The sequence below is a fragment of the Aethalodelphis obliquidens genome, unplaced genomic scaffold (assembly GCF_003676395.1).
Source record: "Aethalodelphis obliquidens isolate GAN/ISIS:26980383/991018 unplaced genomic scaffold, ASM367639v1 scaffold9, whole genome shotgun sequence".
NCBI lineage: Eukaryota > Metazoa > Chordata > Mammalia > Artiodactyla > Delphinidae > Aethalodelphis > Aethalodelphis obliquidens.
The window spans coordinates 28,500,708-28,524,588 of NW_020837953.1; the positions used below are offsets into that span (position 1 = coordinate 28,500,708).

Sequence of the window (23,881 nt, forward strand, 5' to 3'; positions counted from 1 at the left end):
TTCTCTCCTGATTTCCAGGACCATCTGTCGGCCAGTTAGACATCTCTGCTTAGCTGTAACCTCAGACGTGAACACATTTAAAGGCAGGTTAATCAGCCACCTCCTGTATAGTTTTTGTTTTTCTGTTTTTTTTTTTTTTTTTTTAAAGTGGTGCAAATGCCTTTAGGCCACTTCCTTTGTAAATTAATTAATTAATTTTTATTTGACGTATAGTTCATTTACAGTGTTGTGTTACTGTATAGATATTTTTGATCCACTAAGGCACCAGTTGCTCATATATATTTCGGGAATTTCTCCTCTTGCTCAGGTCTTCCTACTACCTCTAGTCTACCCTAGTCCAGGTCTGTTTAATCTTTACGTAGACTTTTACAGCTGTTCTCTCTTATGTGCTTTCTTTTTAATTAATTAATTAATTAATTAATTTTTGGCCGCATTGGGTCTTTGTTGCTGTGCACGGGCTTTCTCTAGTTGTGGCGAGCAGAGGCTACTCTTTGTCGTGGTGCACTGGCTTCTCATTGAGGTGGCTTCTCTTGTTGCGGAGCACGGGCTCTAGAGCGCACGCTCAGCAGTTGTGGTGCAGGGGCTTAGTTGCTCCGCGGCATGTGGGATCTTCCTGGACCAGGGCTCAAACCCGTGTCCCCTGCATTGGCAGGCGGATTCTTAACCACTGCGCCACCAGGGAAGCCCCTTTCTTACATATTTTCAGTTTTCTTCCTTCCTTCCCCTTCTTCATCCACCTAGATTGTTCAAGAAAACTGTCTCAACCACAAATCTTACCCTTTTATCCTTCTACTTAAACCCTTCATTGATTTCTGTCTTACCCACTCTAATATAGCATACTGCAGTTAATGTCAGTATGGCTGGTCATTCCAAACTACTTGGGTGGTGGTGGTGATGGTGGGTGGTGGGTTGTTCCTTGGAATCAGTGTTTCTAAGGAACTGCCATGACATTGTGAGGATTTGGACCCACTATGTATAGGGATCTCTCCACGACTATATGGATGTCTCTACATGTGCGCCACTTTCTCCCCCTTCAAATTGGCTCCCACTGGCTCATACCGTACATTCTAGCCGTACTAAATTGATTTTAGTTTGCTACACATACCACACTGGTTTAGGCCTCTGTGTCTTTGGACATTATGGTCTTCTTAGTCCTCTAGAGTAAACTCTTTCTCCATTCTTTGCCTGGGAAGCTTCTTAGCTGCTATTGTCACCTCTAGAAAGCCTTCCTTTGCTGACCTTTCCCTATTCTTTCTCTAATCATCACTTTGTATTTATTTGCTTGTGGACGTGTACATGACTGGGTTTTCTTCCCCCTTGAGACTGAACTCTTTCAAAGGCAGACACTTTTGTTACTTGACTCTGTGTGGCACAGTAGCTGTCAACATGGTGCGGTCATAAATATATGGTAGATTGAATTCAACGTTAGGACAGACTTAATGTTTTCCAAAGTAAATATTCTTTGGAGACATCCCTCCAAGTCATGTTAATTGTGACTAAATATTATTTGTAAGATTTCACATATTTTATAGCCTGTGATTTGTAATTATGAACTCAGCGCAGCGTAGAATTTCATATTGTTTTCTTTAGAATTGTTCACATTTTGGCATGGGTTGTGATGGGAACATACGTAGTATAATTTCTCTGCCCCTGTTGCCTTTAGGGGAAGTAGAATCTTTGCTAATTACCATTAATATTTATTGAACCCTTATTAATTGTTTGCCAGTGAGTGCTTTTCACTCATATGAATTGTTGGATGATGGCTTTTCAGATTAGGAATTTGCGGCTCAGAGAGCTGTCTTGCTTGAGGTCACACAATTTATTTATTTAGTCTCTACTTTCCCTGCAGCTTTATTGAGATATAATTGCCAGACAGAATTGTAATGTATTGAGAGTACACAACATTAATATATGTATACATTGTGAAAGGATTCCCTCCATCGAGTTAACTAATATATCTATAATATCCCATATTTACCTTGTTTTATTTGTGCAAAATTGTTTAATTTTTGTTTTAAAATTTTTGTATATTTTTAAATTGAAGTACAGTTGATTTACAATGTTGTGTTAATTTCTGCTATACAGCAAGGTGATTCAGTTATACATATATACAGTCTTTTAAAAAATTTTATTAAAGTTTTTTGTTTTTTGTTTTGTGTTTTTGATGTGGACCATTTTTAAAGTCTTTACTGAATTTGTTGCAATATTGCTTCTGTTTTATGTTTTGGTTTTTTGGCCTTGAGGCATGTGGGATCTTAGCTCCCTGACCAGGGATCAAACCCACACCCCTTGCATTAGAAGATGAAGTCTTAACCACTGGACTGCCAGGGAAGTCCCTGAAATTCTTTCCTAGTATGGTTTATCACAGGATATTGACTATAGTTCCCTGTGCTATACAGTACGACCTCGTTGTTTATTCATTCTATATATAATGGTTTGCATCTGCTAATTCCAAACTGCCAATCCATCCCTCCCCACTGGCATCCCCCCGAACGCGCGCACGCGCACACACACACACACACACACACACAAGTCTGTTTTCTATGTTTCTGTTTCATAGATAGGCTCATTTGTGTCATATTTTAGATTCCACATATAAGTGATATCATATGGTATTTGTCTTTCTCTTTTTGACTTATTTCACTTAGTATGATAATCTCTAGGTCCATCCATGGTGCTGCATATGGCATTACTTCATTTATTTTTTTTTTTTTTTTTTTTTGCTGTACGCGGGCCGCTCACTGTTGTGGCCCCTCCCGTTGCGGAGCACAGGCTCCGGACGTGCAGGCTCAGCAGCCACGGCTCATGGGCCCAGCCGCTCTGCGGCATGTGGGATCCTCCCTGACCGGGGCATGAACCCATGTCCCCTGCATCGGCAGGCGGACTCTCAACCACTGTGCCACCAGGGAGGCCCTGTTTCATTCTTTTTTATGGCTGAGTAGTATTCCATTGTATATATGTACCACTTCTTCTTTATCCATCCATCTGTCGCTGGACATTTAGGTTGTTTCCATGTCTTGGCTATTGTGAATAGTGCTGTTATGAACATAGGGGTGCATGTATCTTTTTGAATTATAGTTTTGTCTGGATATATGCCCAGGAGTAGAATCACTGGATCATATGGCAACTCTATTTTTAGTTTTTTGAGAAACCTCCATACTGTTTTCCAGAGTGCCTGCACCAACTTACATTCCCACCAACAATGTAGGAGGGTTCACTTTTCTCCACAGCCTCTCCAGCATTTGTTATTTGTGGACTTTTTAATGATGGCCATTCTGATCGGTATGAAATGGTGCCTCATTGTTGTTTGATTTGCACTTCTCTAATAATTAGTAATGTTGAGCATCTTTGCATGTGCCTGTTGGCCATCTGTATATCTTCTTTGGAGAAATGTCTCTTTAGGTCTTCTGCCCATTTTTCTATTGGTTTGTTTGTTTTTTGTTGCTGTTGTTGAGTTGCATGAGCTGTTTGTATATTTTGAAAATTAAGCCCTTGTCGGTCTCGTCATTTGCAAATATTTTCTCCTAGGCTGTAGGTTGTCTTTTTGTTTAGTTTATGGTTTTCTTTGCTGTACAAAAGCTTGTAAGTTTTTGTTGTTGTTGTTAATATTTACTTAATAATTTGGCTGCATTGGGTCTTAGTTGTGGCATGCGGAGTCTTTAGTTGTGGCATGTGGAATCTAGTTCCCTAACCAGGGATGGAACCGGGGTCCCCTGCGTTGGGAGCATGGAGTCTTAGCCACTGGACTCCCAGGGAAGTCCACAAAAGCTTGTAAGTTTGATTAGGTCCCATTTGTTTATTTTTGTTTCTGTTGCCTTGGAAGACTGACCTAAGAAAAGATTGCTATGATTTATATCAGAGAATGTTTTGCCTATGTTCTCTTCCAGGAGTTTTATGGTGTCATGTCTTATATTTAAGTCTTTAAGCCACTTTGAGGTTTTTTTTTTTTTTTGCGGCACGCGGGCTTCTCACTGCCGTGGCCTCTCCCGTAGCAGAGCACAGGCCCCAGACGCGCAGGCTCAGCGGCCATGGCTCACGGGCCCAGCTGCTCCGCAGCATGTGGGACCCTCCCGGACCGGAGCACGAACCCGCGTCCCCTGCATCGGCAGGCGGACTCCTAACCACTGCGCCACCAGGGAAGCCCTTGAGTTTATTTTTGAGTATGGTGTGACTGTGTTCTAACTTGATTGATTTACATGTGGCTGTCCAGCTTTCTCAACACCACTTGCTGAAGAGACTGTCTTCTTTCCACTGTATATTTTTGCCTCCTTTGTTGAAGATTAATTGACTGTAGGTGTGTGTGTTTATTTCTAGGTTCTCTCTTGTGTTCCATTGATCCATATGTCTGTTTTTGTGCCAGTACCACACTGTTTCAATTACTGTTGTGTCTTAGTAATATTGTCTGAAGTTTGGCTGGGTTATGCCTCCTGCTTGGTTCTTTTTTCTCAGGATTGCTTTGGCAATTCTGGGTCTTCTGTGGTTCCATATAATTTTTAGGATTATTTGTTCCAGTTCTGTGAAGAATGTCATGGGTAATTTGATAGGGATCACATTCATTCTGTAGATTGCTTAGGGTAGTAGGGGTCACACAATTTAAATGTTGTAGAGTTCGGGTTTGAGCCAGATCTAGCTCAAAGCCTGTGCATGCACTCCACTGTAGTATACAATGTCTGTGTTATCCTGAATTGTCTTCTCTGTACTTTCTTTCCTCTGCAAACTTTCCTCTACTAACTTACTATATGCTATTTGAAACAAAGAACTAGTCTTAGGGATGACACACTTGTCCTCACTGAGATCATAGTTTGGTGATGAGAATCTTGCTTTTGTACTTATCAGCTGAGCCAGACTGAAAATGACTTAAGGGCTTTCACAGAGAGCCAGAACTGTTAACTGCCCAAACTGTGAAACTGCATATTCTTGTGGAGTGTTAATCACACAGGAATTGAAGCAGGCATCCTGAGGAGCCAAGCCCAACTAATGATGCACCCTGAGCTATTTTCCTAAACTCTGTGTCATGAGCCAAGGAAAGTAGTAGACCAAGGAAAGACATGACCAAGACATGACCAAGGAAAGTAGTAGAAATGCCAGTTGAGAAAACTTAAAGGACAGTGCAGTTGTTTATTGTAACATCATTCTCTGCACAGTAGAGGTTTGCTTTTGTTGACTTTTGGGGGAGCCTTGGGACTGTCACTGCAGGTTGCACCCCAACCTTTAACAACAGATGTGACAACACCCTAACATCTATTACACCCATTTTGCAGGTGAGGAAACTTAAGACATAGGTAGTCTTCATTGTGTTCTTTTTCATTCTTTCTTTAACTGTCCCAAGACCACCCCACTTTATAAACAATAGTCAGCTGAGTTTGGGGGCTCACCAGTCTCTCCTACTTGGAGGTATCGTTTTTAGACTATTCAGATGCCTACATGTTTAACATTTTTTAGCCCATTTGTTTATTATTAAAAAATATCTCATTTTGTAGCATAGTTTTTCTAAGCAGCACCTTCATTTTGAACCATTTTGCCCTGTGTTTGACAGTGGGCACCTTTATGAACAGAGCTTCTTGATCTTGGCTAAGACCACAGACACAGAAAATACCGAATTAGAAATGTCAGAGTAATGTTGGACAGTGATATAATTTGACTTATTTGTGTTTTAGAACTTAATGGAGAAACAAAAAACATGTATAAATTGATTTTGACTTAATGAAGTACATATTTCTACAGGGTTGGCTACTATGTCAGAATGGATATATTTGAAACAGCTTTATGGAGCTTCACTGAAAAGTGCAGTAATTATTTAATCAGGTTGCAAATATTTGAAACTCTGTGCTTTAACTAAGCAGGTTCTTATTAGAGATGTGTTCCAGCAGATGTGAGAAGCTGGCTTTGAGTCCTTGTCTTAGTTGGCAAATAAGCCTTGGTGTTTCTTGCCACCAGCTTCAGAGAATTCTGTGGTTTAGAGTTCTGCCCCTCCCAGGTTGCTTTCTGCATAGCTCTGTTACTTCTCTGTTGCATGTTCTGTTTGGCAGAGACTACAGCTGTAGCTTGTTTCCAAAGAGGGTGAACAGATTATTTAGGCTAAAGCAGAATGCTTAGTTGTTGTTGTTTTTTTAAAATAAATTTATTTATTTTATTTATTTTATGGCTGTGTCGGGTCTTTGTTGCTGTGTGCGGGCTTCTCATTGTCGTGACTTCTCTTGTTGTGGAGCATGGGCTTTAGGCGCGCAGGCTTCAGTAGTTGTGGCACTTGGGCTCAGTAGTTGTGGCTTATGGGCTCTAGAGCGCAGGCTCAGTAGTTGTGGCACACAGGCTTAGTTGCTCCGCGGCACGTGGGATCTTCCTGGACCAGGGCTCGAACCTGTGTCCCCTGCATTGGCAGGCAGATTCTTAACCACTGTGCCACCAGGGAAGCCCAGAACGCTTAGTTTTGTATAGAATACTCAGGTCTGTAAGAAGTCAAGGTGTTACATTTTTTATTTCTGCTTGTTTTCAGCTTTGACAAATTTGAATCTCATATACCAATGTCTGATTGTAGTTGTGCTGAATGCTTTTTGTGACATTAGAAATAGGAAAACCAAGCCTCTTAGATTTGAGCCGTGGAGGTTCAGTGGCATGTTTGGGCTTTGTTAGGCAGCTGATGGATTTTCATGCTTCTGGAGTTAATGAAGCACCAAGATCCCTGTCCCTGTCAGTCACCTCAGGTGCCATCCTTACCACTGAAAGCAGGGTACAACTTAATCTTTTGCTGTGTTCCATCACTTTAAGCACACAAACTCTACATTTATTTCCCTTCTTGATTGAGCAAGGCCAATTCCTCCATCTGTTCTTACACGTACCCCTTCCAGCTTCTATCACTTATGCTTTCTTTCAGTATCTCCAATGCTTGGTCCTTCACTAGCTTCTTCCTCTAGGCCTGGAGTATATTACTGACTTTAGAAGACTTTGGTTTGGGGATCATGTATAATATTTTCTGTTTTTTAAAAATAGAATTCATGAGTAGCTAGAATGAATCAATATATTAAGTTAATATTTTACAGTAGTGTCTGCTGAGTCAGGTTGTCTTTGGAAACTGAGATGATTGTTAATAGTCTAAACTTTTCTTACCTTTCTCTTGCTATTTTTTAGGCCCGGCTGTGGTCCCTCACCAGTATTATGGAGTTACTCCCTGGGGAGTCTACCCTGCCAGCCTCTTCCAGCAGCAAGCTGCTGCCGCTGCCGCAGCAACAAACTCTGCTAATCAGCAGACCACCCCTCAGGCTCAGCAAGGGCAGCAGCAGGTGAGTGCAGACAAAATTTATGCCACCTGAATGCGAATATTAGTTATTGTGTGTAGGTAAAAGGTAGTGTCGTCCCTGATAGAGAAATTGAATTGTGAATGGGTGAGTTCCCTTGTGTGGTATCTGGGTTCATGCTCAGACTTGACTGTGCTTTACTGAATGTCTTTTACGTATCAGGTCCTTGTTCATTGTGACTAGTTGAGATCATGGTATTACATATCATGTGATACTGCTTAGAGGATTTTCCAGTTAAGTGTGGCAAATTGAGTATTCATACTGATAGTGAAGTTTTCTTTCTTTGATACTGTAGTTAGTTTCTAAGCACCATTCTCTGATCACTTCTGGCTCTCTCTTTAAGTAGTTTGCTACCAAAGGGGAGATACTAGTTCTTCAGATTGCTTATTTATAGCATCAATTAAAAAAAAAATTGAAGTAAGTTGATTTACAATGTTGTATTAGTTTCAGGTGTACAGCAAAGTGATTCATTTATACCTACATATATACATACATATGTATATGTGTGTGTGTATGTATATATATTCTTTCTCATATTCTTTTCCATTATAGGTTATTGTAAGATGTTGAATATAGTTCCTTGTATTATTCAGTAGATCCTTGTTGTTTATTTTATATATAGTAACATCTGTTGAATTGGACATAAATCTTATACCTATTTTATCTCTTTTAACTTAGAGTAAGCTTTTTAACCAAGATGAGAAAGGATAGTTAATTGCAATACTATGTGTCTTTTTATATTAGATAGGCCATTTTCTCTTGCTTACTAGAATAACACCTATTTATTGCTGAAAATTGTGGTGAATTGGATTACTTGAAGGAAAAAAAATCCCCTAAATCCTCCTGTCAGATAAAAAGCAATATAAATGTTGGGTATCTGTCATTCTAGCCTTACTATTTAATTAATTTCTTATAAAATTGGGATTATGCTGTCCACATGGCTTTGCATCTTGTTGTTATACTCTTCCATGTTATTTAACGTTTTTAAATCTATTAAAGAGTATCTCATTTATTTTGACCAGTCCATTATTATTTATGTTATATTTATATAACTAAGTTATAACTTAGCCATATTTTGGTGTTATAAATAAGATTAATATTCTTTGCATAAGTACATGATTATTTCCATGGAATAAAGTCCTAGAAATGGAGTTTTTTCCCCAAGTAAATAAAGTGAACATTTAGGCTTTTGATAAGCATCGTCAAATTAAAGCTGTCTTTTGAGGAAAAACACCAGCTCATATATGTACATATGATAATGATCCAAACAAGAATCCTTTGCTTTTTATCAGTTTTAGTAAGAGAGTGTATGTTTAATTTTTTAGATTTTACAAGTTTATAGGAAAAACACAGGTCTTGAAATTCTAGCTAGTTTATTCTGGGTCAGCATTTTATTTATTTATTTTTGTGGTACGCGGGCCTCTCACCACTGCGGCCTCTCCCATCGCGGAGCACAGGCTCCGGACACGCAGGCTCAGTGGCCATGGCTCACGGGCCCAGACGCGCCGCGGCATGTGGGATCTTCCCGGACCGGGGCACGAACCCACGTCCCCTGCATCGGCAGGCAGACTCTCAACCACTGCGCCACCAGGGAAGCCCCTCTGAGTCAGTATTTTTGTAGTCAGATTTTTTTTGTAAGTTAATGCATGATTTTTGTTGCAATAGATAGAATTCTAGTACCACATGCATAGGGAATTCAGCAGATAGTTTGTTGACAGAATGGGTGATCCCTATTAATAAATTTCTTAGCTACTCTTTGTGGATAGTTGGTATTTATCAAGTCATGATCTTTGTGTTTAAATGGCTGCCAAATCATGGATTTAGAAGACTGAAGTAGTTGCTTTGTTTAAAATTTGCTCTAATAGAGTGAATAAGAAAAATAGTAATAAGTACTTCTTATTGAAAGCTTTTTGTTTAAAGCTAAGTGCTCTACATATAATTTCTTTTATTCTGATAAGTAGATTATATGACTTCCCAGCATAAGATTAAGGAAATGGAATTTGTGTGCCCAGGATCACACACCTATTAAGGTGGTAAGATTTGAACCTGGGACTTCCCTGGTGGCGCAGTGGTTAAGAATCCGCCTGCCAATGCAGGGGACATGGGTTCGAGCCCTGGTCCGGGAAGATCCCACATGCCACAGAGCAACTAAGCCTGTGCACCACAACTACTGAGCCCATGCTCTAGAGCCTGCGAGGCACAACTACTGAGGCCCGTGCGCCTACAGCCCATGCTCCACAACAAGAGAAGCCACCGCAATGAGAAGCCTGAGCACCGCAACAGAGTAGCTCCCGCTTTCTGCAACTAAAGGCAACAAAGACCCAGTGCAGCCAAAAATAAATTTAAAAAAAGAAGAAGATTTGAACCCAAATCTGTAAGTTCACAACTTGTTACGTCTTCTGACCATGGTGATAGAAAGCCTGAGATCTGGTCTTTGTTCTACCACTAACTGGTTGCAACTAGGGCAAGTTGCATGATTTCTCTGAATATATCCTTAGCTATAAAATGGGCATGATAATCATGTACATTATTTCAGAGTTTTCTGTCATCCACAATAACAAACCTTACTATGAAAAAGTTATTATTATTAACATTACCTTTTAACAAGTAGCCATATTTTAGTTCCAGTGATATTTTTGCCAGTTTCTGGCGTCAGATGTTTCAGGAAAATACGATATTCTTGGTGAACTTTTTTGGTCATAGTCATTGAAATGAGAGGTTCTTTTTAAACTTTGCTTTCGGCCTTTTGGCCTTTACATTTTATCAGAAAGCATTTGTTATGTTCTTCTAGGCATGCTGACTCTTCCAAATGTAATTGCTGAAACTTTCAGTAGAGTCAGTGACATCCTGGCCACTTCACCTTCCTTCTGATTTCTTTTTCATTCTTTTTGAAGGTTCCTTTGACACCTGATTAAAAAAAAAAACTGTTATTCTCTATTTCAAAATGTTTGTTAAAGAAAAAATCCTGGATATTAGGTTGAACCCAGGCACAGGTGGTGGCTTGGTGTTGGATGTTGCATTTTGAGAGAGAAAAGTTTAGAATGGCTTCTGAACTTTCTAGATTAGGGGAGACTGTATAGATTATGATTCTACTAAGCATGGTGAACTGTAGAAGGATGAATGATTATTAATGAAAATATCTCCATTGAGCATCTACTTGCTTATTACATTTTAAATGCTGTGTTTAAATCAGTACCTTTGAAAAGAAATTTGAATTTAACACCTTTTGCATCATGAAGATAGGTAGTAAACTAACTCCTAGGATAGTGTTTTACAAGTAGATATTCAGTCATTTTTGTTGATTTTATAGTATATAAAATTTTACTTGTGGAATTTTACATATTTGTTTCCATAAAATTCAGGCTTGACATTTATGAAATTAAAATATGAATATTGGCAGCTGACTTAAGAACTTTGATTTATTGTCAAGGGAACCACTTAGATTTCTAGAGAGTTGACAAAAAGGAAACACATTGCTCTCCTGATTGTAAAATAGGACTCAGTAGTCTGGACTACCCCTTTCTTCAGGTACCTTGTCCATTTCCCTGTCCTCTGATGTTTCACACAACTCCTAACCAAACATAAGCCTAATTCATTCTGCCCTATGAAAAGGATGTTTTCATTGATTTTTTTTTTTTTTTTTAAGTTCTTGAACTATTAGTATTTGCCATATCTCTGTACCTGCTGTTTACTTCTAGGGTGAGAGCTGTTCTGGATTATTGGTTAGGCATTTTCTACAAACTCTCACCTGTGCAGCCTCCCTTGAGTCTTCTACCTATATAGATTGAAGCACTCCTTCTGTTGTCAAGTCCGTTAGATTCTTTGGTTCACAAACAGAAATGAATTGCCTAATATTTTGATAGGAATTAACTATTGGTTATTGATTAGCTCCTGGGTACTAGGCACTGTGCCTTGCAGACATTAATTCTAATATTTCCTACAAATCTGCATGATCAGCTGTTACTCTCACTATTCTTACAGATAAAGAAATAAGAAAGTTTGGGTAAATTAAGTGTCTACACATCTCTTCTTGCCAATATGGACAGTGTTGGTCATTTAAAATACTCATTTAATAAATATTTGATTGTGGTGTTTCTCTTTTACATTTTTTACCAAATGGTACCAAGAAAAATCTGTGCACGGGTTCTTGATTACATGTGTAACTTTTATAAGTAGCAGAGTGATACTGAAAATGATCTGATAAGAACTTTGCCTTTGAAAACATTGCAAAATGCATAAACGTTGGTAATTTTAGCCTTGGTATTGGGTTTTGCATTTTTACTTACTGGCATAGATAGATCTTTTGGAATAGATTCTTCAGAGCATTCAGAATAAGAATGATTATCAGCATCTTACTACCTATGTTTCATTAATAAAAAGAAAAGTAGATCCTTTATCACGGTGACAGAACTAGTATTCTGTGCTGAAATGTCAGTGTTCTTGACTAATACTCATATCCATGTAGATTACTGTGCGTTTGTGGTATTTATGAGAGGAAGAATAGAAACGGTCAAGTCAGAAGCCTCCTAAATCAAACCTGTTGATTTCATTTGGGGCCATTTGGGCCCTGATAAATGGGAATAGTGTTATAGGGTAGAGAAAATGTTCTCACATTCCATAAAGAAAGTTTAGTGTGTGTGTGTGTGTGTGTGTGTGTGTCTGTGTGTCTGTGTTTTGATACAGATACTATAACTTAATGATGTGGGTAAATTACACTTGTTTATCATATCTAAACCCCTCCTCCACTTCACCATACTCTTTTTTTAACCCACTTTTTTTTTTTTTTTTTGTGGTTACGCGGGCCTCTCACTGTTGTGGCCTCTCCCACTGCGGAGCACAGGCTCCGGACGCGCAGGCTCAGTGGCCATGGCTCACGGGCCCAGCCACTCCATGGCATGTGGGATCCTCCCGGACCGGGGCACGAACCGTGTCCCCTGCATCGGCAGGCGGACTCTCAACCACTGCGCCACCTGGGAGGCCCTCACCCACTTTTTAATTATTGTAGAGTTACTGTCTAGCTCTCATTCGCTGGAATAAAAGCTCCAGTTGGGCAGGAGCTTTGTGTGTCTTGTTCATTGCTGTAGCCCCATTACCTGCCAGATGTTAGGCATTAAGTATTTGATTAATGAATGAATGATCACTTTTGTATGCTCTTGGCTCCTTATAAAGGTAATATGTTTAAACTAAGAATGGTAGAATGAAATTTCACTATATGAAATGCTGTTAATGGATTTTTTTTATCCTAACAGCCATGCCACATAAAACCATTATCAGAAAAATCGTTAACAACCATCAGTTTTAAAGTTGATCCAACTGAAGCATGTGGCGGGTCTTAGATGTTTCCAATGAAAAGAAAGTAGTTGATTTATTTTTGTCTCCCAGGTTCTCCGTGGAGGAGCCAGCCAGCGTCCTTTGACCCCAAATCAGAACCAGCAGGGACAGCAAGCAGATCCACTAGTGGCAGCTGCAGCAGTGAATTCTGCCCTTGCTTTTGGACAAGGACTGGCTGCAGGCATGCCAGGTGAGGCTGCATTGTTGTTCCTCATCATTTGAGGGTGAAAAAGTCTGCTTATTGGGGAAGATTCAGAAGAGAATGGGCAGTACTTTTGGCTTGCTTAGGCTTGTCATCATTTGGCACTGGCGAGGATGACATACACTTGCCCTCACTTAGACCATAGTTCGTTGATGAGAGCACCTAGTGTTCTGAGCCAGTCTCAGTCTTAAATGTTGGAGATATGTGAACCTCCACACATAGCTTGGAGTATGCTATTTTCCTTTGGTGATGATCTGTTTTCTCCCTCAGTGTTAAGAGTGGAAAGAGTGGCCAGACTGCATCAGCGTCACTCCAAGGCTGATGTCTTTGAATAGTATTATTAGGAAGACATTCCTAGTATTCCTTGATAGTGTCCTCCTTACATTTTTAGGATTTCTCTCGAACCAACAGTAGAGGTGCTTTGTAGCTGTCTATCTGTGATTGATATATATCCTGAATATAGGTTATTCTTAGCTCACTGTCTCCTGGTCTTATTCTTTGCATGGATTGCATGTAGTCTGAGGTTATTCCTTTGAAACAGGTCCTTCTGAGACCTCAGTATACGTTTATGGGTTCTTACCATGGCACATCCCTAAATCAACTGATCTATTTATGAATTCACTGAGTAACTTGAACTTGCATCATGCATGTTGTTAATTACTAAGCATTTATGTTTTATTATGAAGTCACCTATAATTTCTCTTATGGCTCAATAGGATTTGAAGATTCCATCTCATAGAATATTGAAAGACCCTGTTAATTGAAGCCTGTCTAGGTTTTCCCTGCTAACTTGTAGGATATTTGTGCTTAGATTATGTGGTATGAAAGTTCTTTGATTGTTGGAATCATTTGTACCTACTGTTAACTTGTGTAGGCAAGAAAACATAAAAAAAATTGTCAGTGTATGATTGCTGGTGATAACTGTGGTTAGCACTTTGAAGAGCACAGGTATTCCCTATCCCACCGAATTCCCTAACACTTGGTGGATAATAAATAACACTACCCCTTATTGTGCCAGGTAGCATGTTACATCTTTCACACTCATCTTTTAATCTTAACAAGAACTTTGTGAGGCTGTTATTATTACTATCCTCATGAGGATACCCAGAGATTCAGGGTTGTACAGCTACCTTAAGTGGCGAAGCCAGGATCCCAATGCTGAGTTTGTAACTGTCTATCAATAAGATATTCTGGTGCCCAGGAGACATTTGTTAGATTCATATGTACTTATCTGTTTCATGTGTACTTAACTTAATATTCTCAGGTTATCCAGTCTTGGCTCCTGCTGCTTACTATGACCAAACCGGTGCCCTTGTGGTGAATGCAGGAGCGAGAAACGGCCTTGGAGCTCCTGTTCGACTTGTAGCTCCTGCCCCAGTCATCATTAGCTCCTCAGCCGCACAAGCAGGTGAGCTTACGTCTTAGTAGACTCACTCAGATCTAAAAGGGGCAATGGATGATATTCTTAAACTGTGTTGAAATATACTTTGACATTCTCAGTGTAGGAATTCTACCCTGTAATTTTTCAAAGAGAGAATCAGAAGCAGCAAGTGATCAGATTCTGATTCTGTTGACAGCATGTACCAGCTGGTTAGCAGCAAGGACCTGCTCTACTGTGAGCATAGGAAGTTGGATTACTCATACAAAATGGCACTGTTGGCAGAAGTCCAAGGCTAATTTCACTTCATATCGTGAAATTCATATCATTATTTTAAGATGATGTGGTATTTGTTTTGTTTTTGTTTTTTGCTTGAGGGGGTGGGGCAATAGGTTTTTATTTTAAGTCATATATATTATAAATTTGGGAGCAACAGTGGGGACATCTAGGGGAGAGCAACATGCTCAAGTGTCCTAGGAATTTGAGGGACTTCAGTATTTGGTTCTGGAAAAAAATGTCCTTAATGTAGATATTTGTAGAACTTGAGATTTTAGGAAGTAGTTGTATTTGAAATACAACTTTTTGATATCCATTTCTATTTTAAACTATAGCCTCTTTAGAGCTGTCAATACAGTGAACTTGGCTTCAATGGTATTTTGACTTTGAATTGAAAGTAGAAATAGAAAATAGAAGCTTCAGATGAAGGGATCAAAGACAGATTTGTATAGTTCTTTACAAGGTTTGTGTCTGCTTTGAAAAAATATGGCAACATTAAAAGGTTTTCAAAAGGATAACAATGTAGTTTGGAAATGTGGCCAATCTCTTTCATAGCCAAATGGTTTGCTTTCTTCTACATAGCTGTTGCAGCGGCTGCAGCTTCAGCAAATGGAGCAGCCGGTGGTCTTGCTGGAACAACAAATGGACCATTTCGCCCTTTAGGAACTCAGCAGCCTCAGCCCCAGCCCCAGCAGCAGCCCAGTAACAACCTGGCATCCAGCTCTTTCTATGGCAACAACTCTCTGAGCAGCAATTCACAGAGCAGCTCCCTCTTCTCCCAGGGCTCTGCCCAGCCTGCCAACACATCCTTGGGATTTGGAAGTAGCAGTTCTCTCGGCGCCACTCTGGGATCAGCCCTTGGAGGGTTTGGAACAGCAGGTAGAAATCAGACTGATGTGCTGTTGAAACTGAATTTTAATTATTTTTACAATCTTTATGGAACACTGACAATGCATGGAACCCTGGACAGATACCACAGGCAGATCTGGACCGAGCCCCGTGGGAACCCAGCTGTTCCACATGTGTTTGAGATAATGGACTATTCAAGTTACACATTTGGGGCCTATTTCAGGTTTACACTCACGTTGCTACTTATTTATACTCTCAAAGTCCGTTTGTTTCAAGGATTAGAAAATCCTTGAGGATTTTTGCAGGCATTGGAAGAATGTGGAGGGAATTATACAAATGTCGATGTTAAGAACCAAGGGAGGAGGACTTACCAAAGATCATAGGGTAGTGTACTCCACACTCTGCAGGCCTTAAAGAGTCATGAGTTTTCTCCAGTCTCTTGAGAAGAATTAAGGTGGATATTATGGAAAAGTGGGAGGAAGGAATTAAACTGAGATATTTTAAATGTTTTGATGGGAGAAAAAAGCAGGAAAGTAGTAAGGTAAACGATGGGATAATTGCAGTGTTTGTAAAACAATGTGATCTCAAAACAGAAGGGTTTATTTGAGAGAAAGTGTCTTAAGTTGGAGCTGGGGGCTAGCAATAACTCTTGATTGAGCCCTTTGAGAAACCAGGCTTTGATATGTAAGTCTTGGGTAGTGGGGCAGTACCCCATTCACAAATCTTTTTTCTACTCCATTTTTCTACTAGAACCTTTGGGTTGATGAAAGGCATTCTTTCTAGCCCATTTTCTTTCACCTTTCCCATAACTTATGTGGCCATCAGAGGATTTTAACCCACCCTCACCCCCATAATATGAGACACAAAAGGAAGGAAAATTTAGCATACGTGTGATGGTTTGAAAAAGAGTTTCATGTTAACCTGAGCCATGTCCTCTTTATTACTTTACCTGCCCCTAGAACTGCCACATAAACAGTTAGGCTGTCTCTGCTGACAAATTTGCGGTGGTAAGGAGTCTGGATCAAAGTGTTAGGAACAGGTCACTGGGCTTGTTCTTCGAAGAACAGGCCTGTTCTTATCTGCATTGTTTTAATTCCATTTTAGTTGCAAACTCCAACACTGGCAGTGGCTCCCGCCGTGACTCCCTGACTGGCAGCAGTGACCTTTATAAGAGGACATCGAGCAGCTTGACCCCCATTGGACACAGTTTTTATAACGGCCTTAGCTTTTCCTCCTCTCCTGGACCCGTGGGCATGCCTCTCCCTAGTCAGGGACCAGGACATTCACAGACACCACCTCCTTCCCTCTCTTCACATGGATCCTCTTCAAGCTTAAACCTGGGTAAGAACCATTACTCTAACACCACCTTGAACTCTAGAAATCTCTTGCCACTGATGACATTAGAAGTACTTTGCATAAGCAAAGGACAATCCCTTTATCCTAAGACGTGTCCTGGGTGTTCTGTGCCTTCCTGAAGGTACCTCATGTTATTTAGGCTGTACCTAGATAGCACAGCAGTTTGGGATTTATTCAAGTTTGGGCGCCTCCCCTGTATATTCACTTCAGCTTTAGTATGAACATCTTTGGCTACATGTGAGAATCTTTCAGTATAAACACAGTACAGATTCATTTTAAGTAAAGCTGGAAAATAGAGACAAAGAGTGTATTAACCTCGTATCACCACTGAAATATCACCACAATTAATACTTAGCCTTGTTTTTCAGACTCCCCTCCCCTCCCCCATGTATATGTTTAATATCTTACTTTCTCACATAAAGCATTTTGTTTTAAAAATTTTGTCAGATTCTTTAAAAAAATTTGTATATACATTCTTAAACTACATAGTATGCTAATGAGTATAGATGTATATTTCCCAATTATATGTTTAGCTTGTTATATGTGTGGGGTTTAAAAGAATGTTACCATTTAGATCCTGGAAAATGAGGAGGGAAAAGAGGATAGTAAGCAGACAGTTATAAAAATGAAAAGAAACTTGTATTAACAATTTGGGTGGCAAATGTTTAAATCTTTCAAGAGATGGAAGATGGTACGCACTCCCTTCCTCTAGTTATTTATCGAGTTTGGATTTTGAAGTACTGATTTATTTCTTAGATGGGGAAAGCTGAGGCATAGAAGTACAGTGACCATATAATTTATCATGCAACCCAGGATGCTTTTGAGAGTTAATGGGGTTGCTGTTAATAATTACTCTGTGATGACAGGCCTGAATCAGTACTGTCCTGGGAAATACCATGTATGGCCACTTTGCTGGAAGATTCTGATTTTTAAAATCTTCTATTTATTATTATTTTTTTAAATTAAAATTTTATTTTTTAGAGCAGTTTTAGGCTCATAGCAAAATTGAGGGGAGAGTACAGAGATTTCCCTTGCACCCTCTGACCCACACATGCATAGCTTCTCCCATTATCAACATCCCCCACTAGAGTGGTACCTTGGTTACAATTGATGAACCTACATTGATACATCATTATCATCCAAAGTCCATAGTTTACATGGACCTTTTTTTGTTTTTAACTGGCAAGATTAAAAGTGGCTTTCTGGACTCAGAAATGAGGACTGACTAAAAACGAATAGTGTACGTCTATTTGGAAAGACAAAGACTGGGAAATGATTATAAAAATCAAAAAAAGTCTTGAAGGGGACAGGATAATATAGTTATTATTCTAGAACTAAGAGTGCTGTCTCTGAGTTTGAGAGATGAGTTTTAAGGCAGAACTATGTATGTATGTATGTACATAGAAATGTGAGAGAGAGAGAGTGTATGTGTGTATCCTGAGATTTCACATGATGAGAACTGTAGTTGTAAAGCTCACTGTCTCATGTTGTATATGGACATTACTTAAGAAAAGTTGTAGGGACGTTCCAGATTGGTAAGTCCATATCGGATAGATAAGGAATAGGGTATATTGCACAACAATGTTTCCTTGTGACAGGATGCCTGGCTTTAAAGAATGAGGGTTAATGCAGACTTATAAGGGGGAGATGAAAGTCCCAGTCTAGTATGTAGATGGAAGGTACTAACATTTATGGAATAGCTATTAGTGGCTACTGTTAACGGTTTTGGGTGCTGTACATATCACTCTGGAAGATATGGTATTATGTCTATGATACAGAAGTGAGGAAACTGAGTTAAATATCTTGCTAGGTCTTCTCATATCTGAACGGATTTAGAGTCAAAACCTTTTTGACTCCAAAGCATGTAGTGTCAGTGTATATCCTGTCACATAATGTACCCAGGATAGCTTTTAAACCAGTGCATTATCAGATCCAGAAATCGTACCCTTTAATTCCTTGGTTTAAACATTTGAACTGTGTTAACATATACTGAGTAGTAAACAAATTAACTCTGCAAGAAGTTTTTTGTAAAGAGCCAGGTAGTAGATATTTTAGGCTTACAGGTCAGATGGTCTATGTAGTCAGTGTTCAGCTCTGCTGTAGAAGTGTGAAAGCAGCCACAGGCAAAATGTAAAAGAATGTGCAGCTATCTTTCAATAAAACTTTATTTACAAAAATAGGTGGCAGGCCAGATTTGTCCTGTGGACTGTATCAACCTCTGAACCAAATGCTATGGCTCTTGGTGTTTGAAAATGGAGCTGGAAACATTACTTGCATGCATGGTGCCTTTCCTCTTTCCAATATATCAACAATTTAATAAAATACCTCCTTCTCCTTAATTTACGTTTCCCAGGTGGAGAAGGAACTATCTATTGGTGCGAGTTATTTCTTATTTTAATGACTCTTGCTGTCTGCCTGGTTTTATTTTTAACATACCTTCCCTTAAAAATTTTTTTACTTTGTTTAAGCACTTTAGATGTATGTATTTCCATTGGATTTCCATTGCTGCATGTACCACGTTAATCATACATGCCATTCCTGAGAAACTTTGTGTCTTGATTGGTAGTGCTTTGCCTCAGCTCAGTCTGTTTCCTTGAGAAAAGGGTTCGTGTATGCTTTATTCTTAACTATTACGAAGTGATCACCTCAATAAGTCTATTTACCATTTGTCACCAAGGAAATGTAACATTTCTTTACCAAATATATATTGGGCCATTCCTAATATAGCTTCTACTATTGATACTACACTGCTGCCGCCGGCTATCAGTTCTTGGATCACTAACAGCCATACTAAGTAAGCATTCGTTCATTGTGTTCATTCATTATGTTAAATACTCAAGTAACTCTGCTCTACACAGGGAAACTTAAACTCAGCATGGTTTCATGACTTTCGTGATACCCCATAGCTAGTAAGTGTTTGAGTGCACACTCCAGCCTATGTCTCTGTTATCCCAGTGTGGATCTTTTCTCCATGATATCGTTTTCACACTTCCTCCCAGTAGACAGACACGTGTTAGGGCACTGTAAAAAACATCAGTGCCTGCAGAGTTATTTTTCTCATTATTTATTCAACAATCACTTGTTGAGTGCCTACTATAGACTCTTCAGTGCTTTTTTCATTACTTGTTTAAAGATCAAACTTCTATTTTTTAAAATTAATTAATTTATTTTTGGCTGTGTTGGGTCTTTGTTGCTGTACACGGCCTTTCTCTAGTTGCAGCGAGCGGGGGCTACTCTTCGTTGTGGTGCGCAGGCTTCTCGTTGTGGCTCGTGGGCTCTAGAGAGCAGGCTCAGTAGTTGTGGCACATGGGCTTATTTGCTCCGCGGTATGAGGGATCTTCCCAGACCAGGGCTCGAACCCGTGTCCCCTGCATTGGCAGGCAGATCCTTAACCACTGCACCACCAGGGAAGTCCCCAAACTTCTGTTTTTTTTTTTTTTAATATATGTATCTTTTTTTTTTTTTGCGGTATGCGGGCCTCTCACTGTTGTGGCCTCTCCCGTTGCGGAGCACAGGCTCCGGACGCGCAGGCTCAGAGGCCATGGCTCACGGGCCCAGCCGCTCCGCGGCATGTGGGATCCTCCCGGACCGGGGCACAAACCCGTGTCCCCTGCATCGGCAGGCGGACTCTCAACCACTGCGCCACCAGGGAGGCCCTTTATTTTTAAATGGATGTTTTTGAAGTGCAGTAGTTTTAATTTTGATGAGGTCCAGTTTATCATGCTTTCTGGTATAGAAATCTTTGCCCAACTCAAGGTCTTAAAGATTTTCTCCTGTGTTTCGTTCTAAAAATTTTATTGTTTTATCTCTTAAAATCTTTGATCTATTTTGAATTAATTTTGTGTATTGCATGAGGTAATGGTTCATCTTTTTGCATGCACCGTTTTCCCCAGCAAAGTTTTGAAATTTTTAGTGTGTAGGTCTTAAATGTCTTTTGTTAAACTAGTTAGTGTATATTTTATTTTTCTTGAATGGAATTCTAGTTTTGTTTTGGATTGTTTGTTGCTTGCAAGCATTTAGTTTTATCATCATGGTAGAATTCCTATCTTCTTCAAATAAATTCTTCCTGTCCTTTAAATTCAAGGTTGTATGTGCCCTTAGTCCTTTAAGAAAAGCAAAGATCAAACAAAATGGTTTTCTCTGTCCCTGCCTGAACTGCAGTAGCTGTTTCTAATTTATTGTTCAGTAACCTGTATTAATTTCCGGTTGTTTACTAGTCATGTGTGCCCCTTTAGGCACTTCTCTGTTCTAAATGGAAATGTAGTGTTTTGTGACACCTGGTTCTCTGAAGGTGACTTGTCATCTGTAAAACAAACCATGTGAAAATCAACTTAGTTAGGATTCAGTATTACGCACTAAAGACAGTTACTCTTAGGCTTATTTTCATTTAGGGCTACCTGGCTGTGATATTAGGGAGTGGATTGGGGAGAACTTTTTATAAACACTTTGGTGAGCAACATTGCCTCCGCCTGTAATAAATACAGAGCCAGATGTTGGGCACCTTTGGAATTTTTCTTTAAAAGGCAAAGAAGGCAGGACTTTGCCCATTAGGCATCTACTAAATCTCTGAGTACAGAAAGCAAAACAAGATGAATGAAAACATTCCACATAGGAAAAGGATGGAATACTAGATGGCTAGAAATACTAGAAAACCCTTTGTATAAAGTAACTGAAGCACATCTTAATTTAAGCGTGGTATACTTTTGTCCGTCCATTTACTGTTAATCTGTATGTGTCTTTATTTTTAAAGTGAGTTTCTTGTAGACAGCATATAGTCGGATTACATTTTTAAAAATAAATTTATTTATTTTTGGCTGTGTTGGGTGTTAGTTGCTGTTCACGGTCTTTCTGTAGTTGTGGCGAGTGGGGGCTACTCTTCCTTGTGGTGTGTGGGCTTCTCATTGCGGTGGCTTCTCTTGTTGCGGAGCACAGGCTCTAGGCACACGGGCTTCAGTAGTTGTGACACAAGGGCTCAGTAGTTGTGGCTCGCGGGCTCTAGAGCGCAGGCTCAGTAGTTATGGCTCACAGGCTTAGTTGCTATGCGGCATGTGGGATCTTCCCAGACCAGGGCTCGAACCCACGTCCCCTGCATTGGCAGGTGGATTCTTAACCACTGTGCCACCAGGGAAGCCCCTGGACTACATTTTTTGATCCACTCTGACAATCTCTTTAATTGGTTCATTTAGACCATTGACATTCAAAGTGATTATTGATATAGTTGGGTTAATATTTACCATATCTGTTGTCTTCTATTTTTTTTCTTTGTTTCTGTCTTCTGCTCTTTTTCTGCCTTTTGTGGCTTTAATTGAGCATTTTATATGATTCCATTTTATTTCCTTTCTTAACCTATCAGTTATACTACTACTTTTTTTTTTTTTTCTAGTGTTGCCCTAGGATCATTATACATTTACAATTAATCCAGGTCCACTTTCAAATAAGACTATACGACTTCACATGTAGTGTGAGGACCTTAAAATAACAAAATAATCTTAACCTTTTCCTCCCATCCTTTGTGTCATTGCTGTCATTCATTTCAGCTATATAAAGCATATGTGTGTATATATATGTATATGATATAAACATAAGCATACATAATTGAATACATTGTTGCTATTATTTGAACAAACTGTTGTCAGATCATTGAAGAATAAGGTAAATAAAAATTTTTATTTTACTTATTCCTTTTTTGATGCTCTTCCTTTCATTATATAGATCAGTTTCTGGCCTGTATTATTTATATTTCTCTCTGAAGAACTTCTTTTGACATTTCTTGCAAGTCACATCTACTGGCAACAAATTTCATCAATTTTTGTTTGCCTGAGAAAGTCTTTATTTTTCCTTCATTTGTGAAGGATAATTTTGCAGGATACAGAATTCTAGGTTGGTGGGTTTTTTCCTCTCAAAACTTAGAGTCTTCTCTTCTTGATTGCATACTTTTTGAGGAGAAGTTGGATGTAATTCTTACCTTTGCTCCTCGTAGGTGGGGTGTTTTCCCCTCTGTGGCTTCTTTTAGTATTTTTTCTTTATCTTTGATTTTCTATAATTTGAAAATGATAGTTGAAGGAGTAGTTTTTTTGGTCTTTATCTTGCTTGGTGTTCCCTGCACTTCCTGGATCTGCTGGTTGGTGTCTGGCATTAGAGAAATCCTTAGTCATTATTGTTGCAGATATTCCCTCTGTTCCTTTCTCTCCTCCTTCTCCTTCTGGTATTCCAGTTATGTGTATGTTACAACTTTGTAGTAGTTGCCCCACAGTCCTTGGATTTTGTTTTTCCCCAGTCTTTGTTCTCTTTCCTTTTTGGTTTTTGAGGAATCTGTTGATAGATCCTCTAGCTCAGAGATTCTTTCTTCATCTGTGTCCAGTTTGTTAATAAGCCCGTCAGAGGCATTCTTCATTTTGGTTATAGTGTTTTTTGTCTCTAATATTTCTTTTTGGTTCTTTCTTAGGATTTCCATCTCTGCTTACATTGCCTGTCTATTCTTGCATGCTGTCTACTTTATCCTTTAGAGCCCTTAGCATATTAATCATAATTGTTTTAAATTCCCAGTCTGATAATTTCAACATCCCTGCCATGTATGTTCCTGATGTTCCTCTTCAAATTTTATTTTTTGCCTTTTGATATGCCTTGCAGTTTATCTTTGATAGCCATGCCTGGTACATCGAGTGAAAGGAACTGCTGTAAATAGGTTTTTAGTGATGTGGTGGTGAGGTGTGGAGGGAGGGAAAATGTTCTATAGACCTATGATTAGGTCTCAGTCTTTTAGTGAGCCTGTGCCTCTGGACTGTCAACTTCACAAGTGTTTCTTAGTTTTTTTCCTCCTCCCTTTAGTGGAACAGGATAGTTTGAGTAGGCTGGAGTTGTGTATTTCAGGGTCATCCACACTGAGCCTCTTAATTTGTCAGTTACAGTTCAGGTTTTCCTAGTCTGGTACTGGTTCAGGCAGTGGTGTCCACTTGAGTCCCTGGTCTGGTTAGCTGTGGTGACCTGTATGTCTGTCTCTCCAGTCTTGGGGACAGTCGTTTGCTCTGTCTTCCTCTCTCTTGTGGATCTAAGAAGAATTGTTGATTTTTCAGCTTTTGCTTGTTGTTAGGGTGGAATGGTGAGGCTCTTTACATGTGGAGTGGGAAACCTGCACATACACAAAACATTTAAGCCTTTGACTTCTGTGGAAATGTTGTCATAGGACAGAGCTCTGTG

General features: G+C 39.5%; 1 protein-coding gene and 2 non-coding genes across 20 annotated transcripts in view; all 3 read left to right on the forward strand.

The window, feature by feature from the left end:
• Positions 1-23,881, forward strand: part of PUM1 (pumilio RNA binding family member 1) — a 127,996-nt gene that overhangs the window by 80,112 nt on the left and 24,003 nt on the right. For 14 of the 18 annotated variants that reach the window (XM_027109369.1, XM_027109377.1, XM_027109371.1 and 11 more), the window contains 5 exons: positions 7,126-7,277; positions 12,675-12,813; positions 14,090-14,233; positions 15,062-15,358; positions 16,433-16,669. In XM_027109369.1, coding sequence (XP_026965170.1) covers positions 7,126-7,277; positions 12,675-12,813; positions 14,090-14,233; positions 15,062-15,358; positions 16,433-16,669 — 969 coding nt within the window. The remainder of the gene's footprint in view (positions 1-7,125; positions 7,278-12,674; positions 12,814-14,089; positions 14,234-15,061; positions 15,359-16,432; positions 16,670-23,881) is intronic. The other 4 variants (XM_027109376.1, XM_027109383.1, XM_027109378.1 and 1 more) reach the window with 2 other exon arrangements.
• Positions 4,764-4,846, forward strand: LOC113622510 (small nucleolar RNA SNORD103/SNORD85). The gene has a single exon (XR_003433552.1). It is a non-coding gene; the product is annotated as a small nucleolar RNA SNORD103/SNORD85 (small nucleolar RNA).
• Positions 12,929-13,005, forward strand: LOC113622509 (small nucleolar RNA SNORD103/SNORD85). The gene has a single exon (XR_003433551.1). It is a non-coding gene; the product is annotated as a small nucleolar RNA SNORD103/SNORD85 (small nucleolar RNA).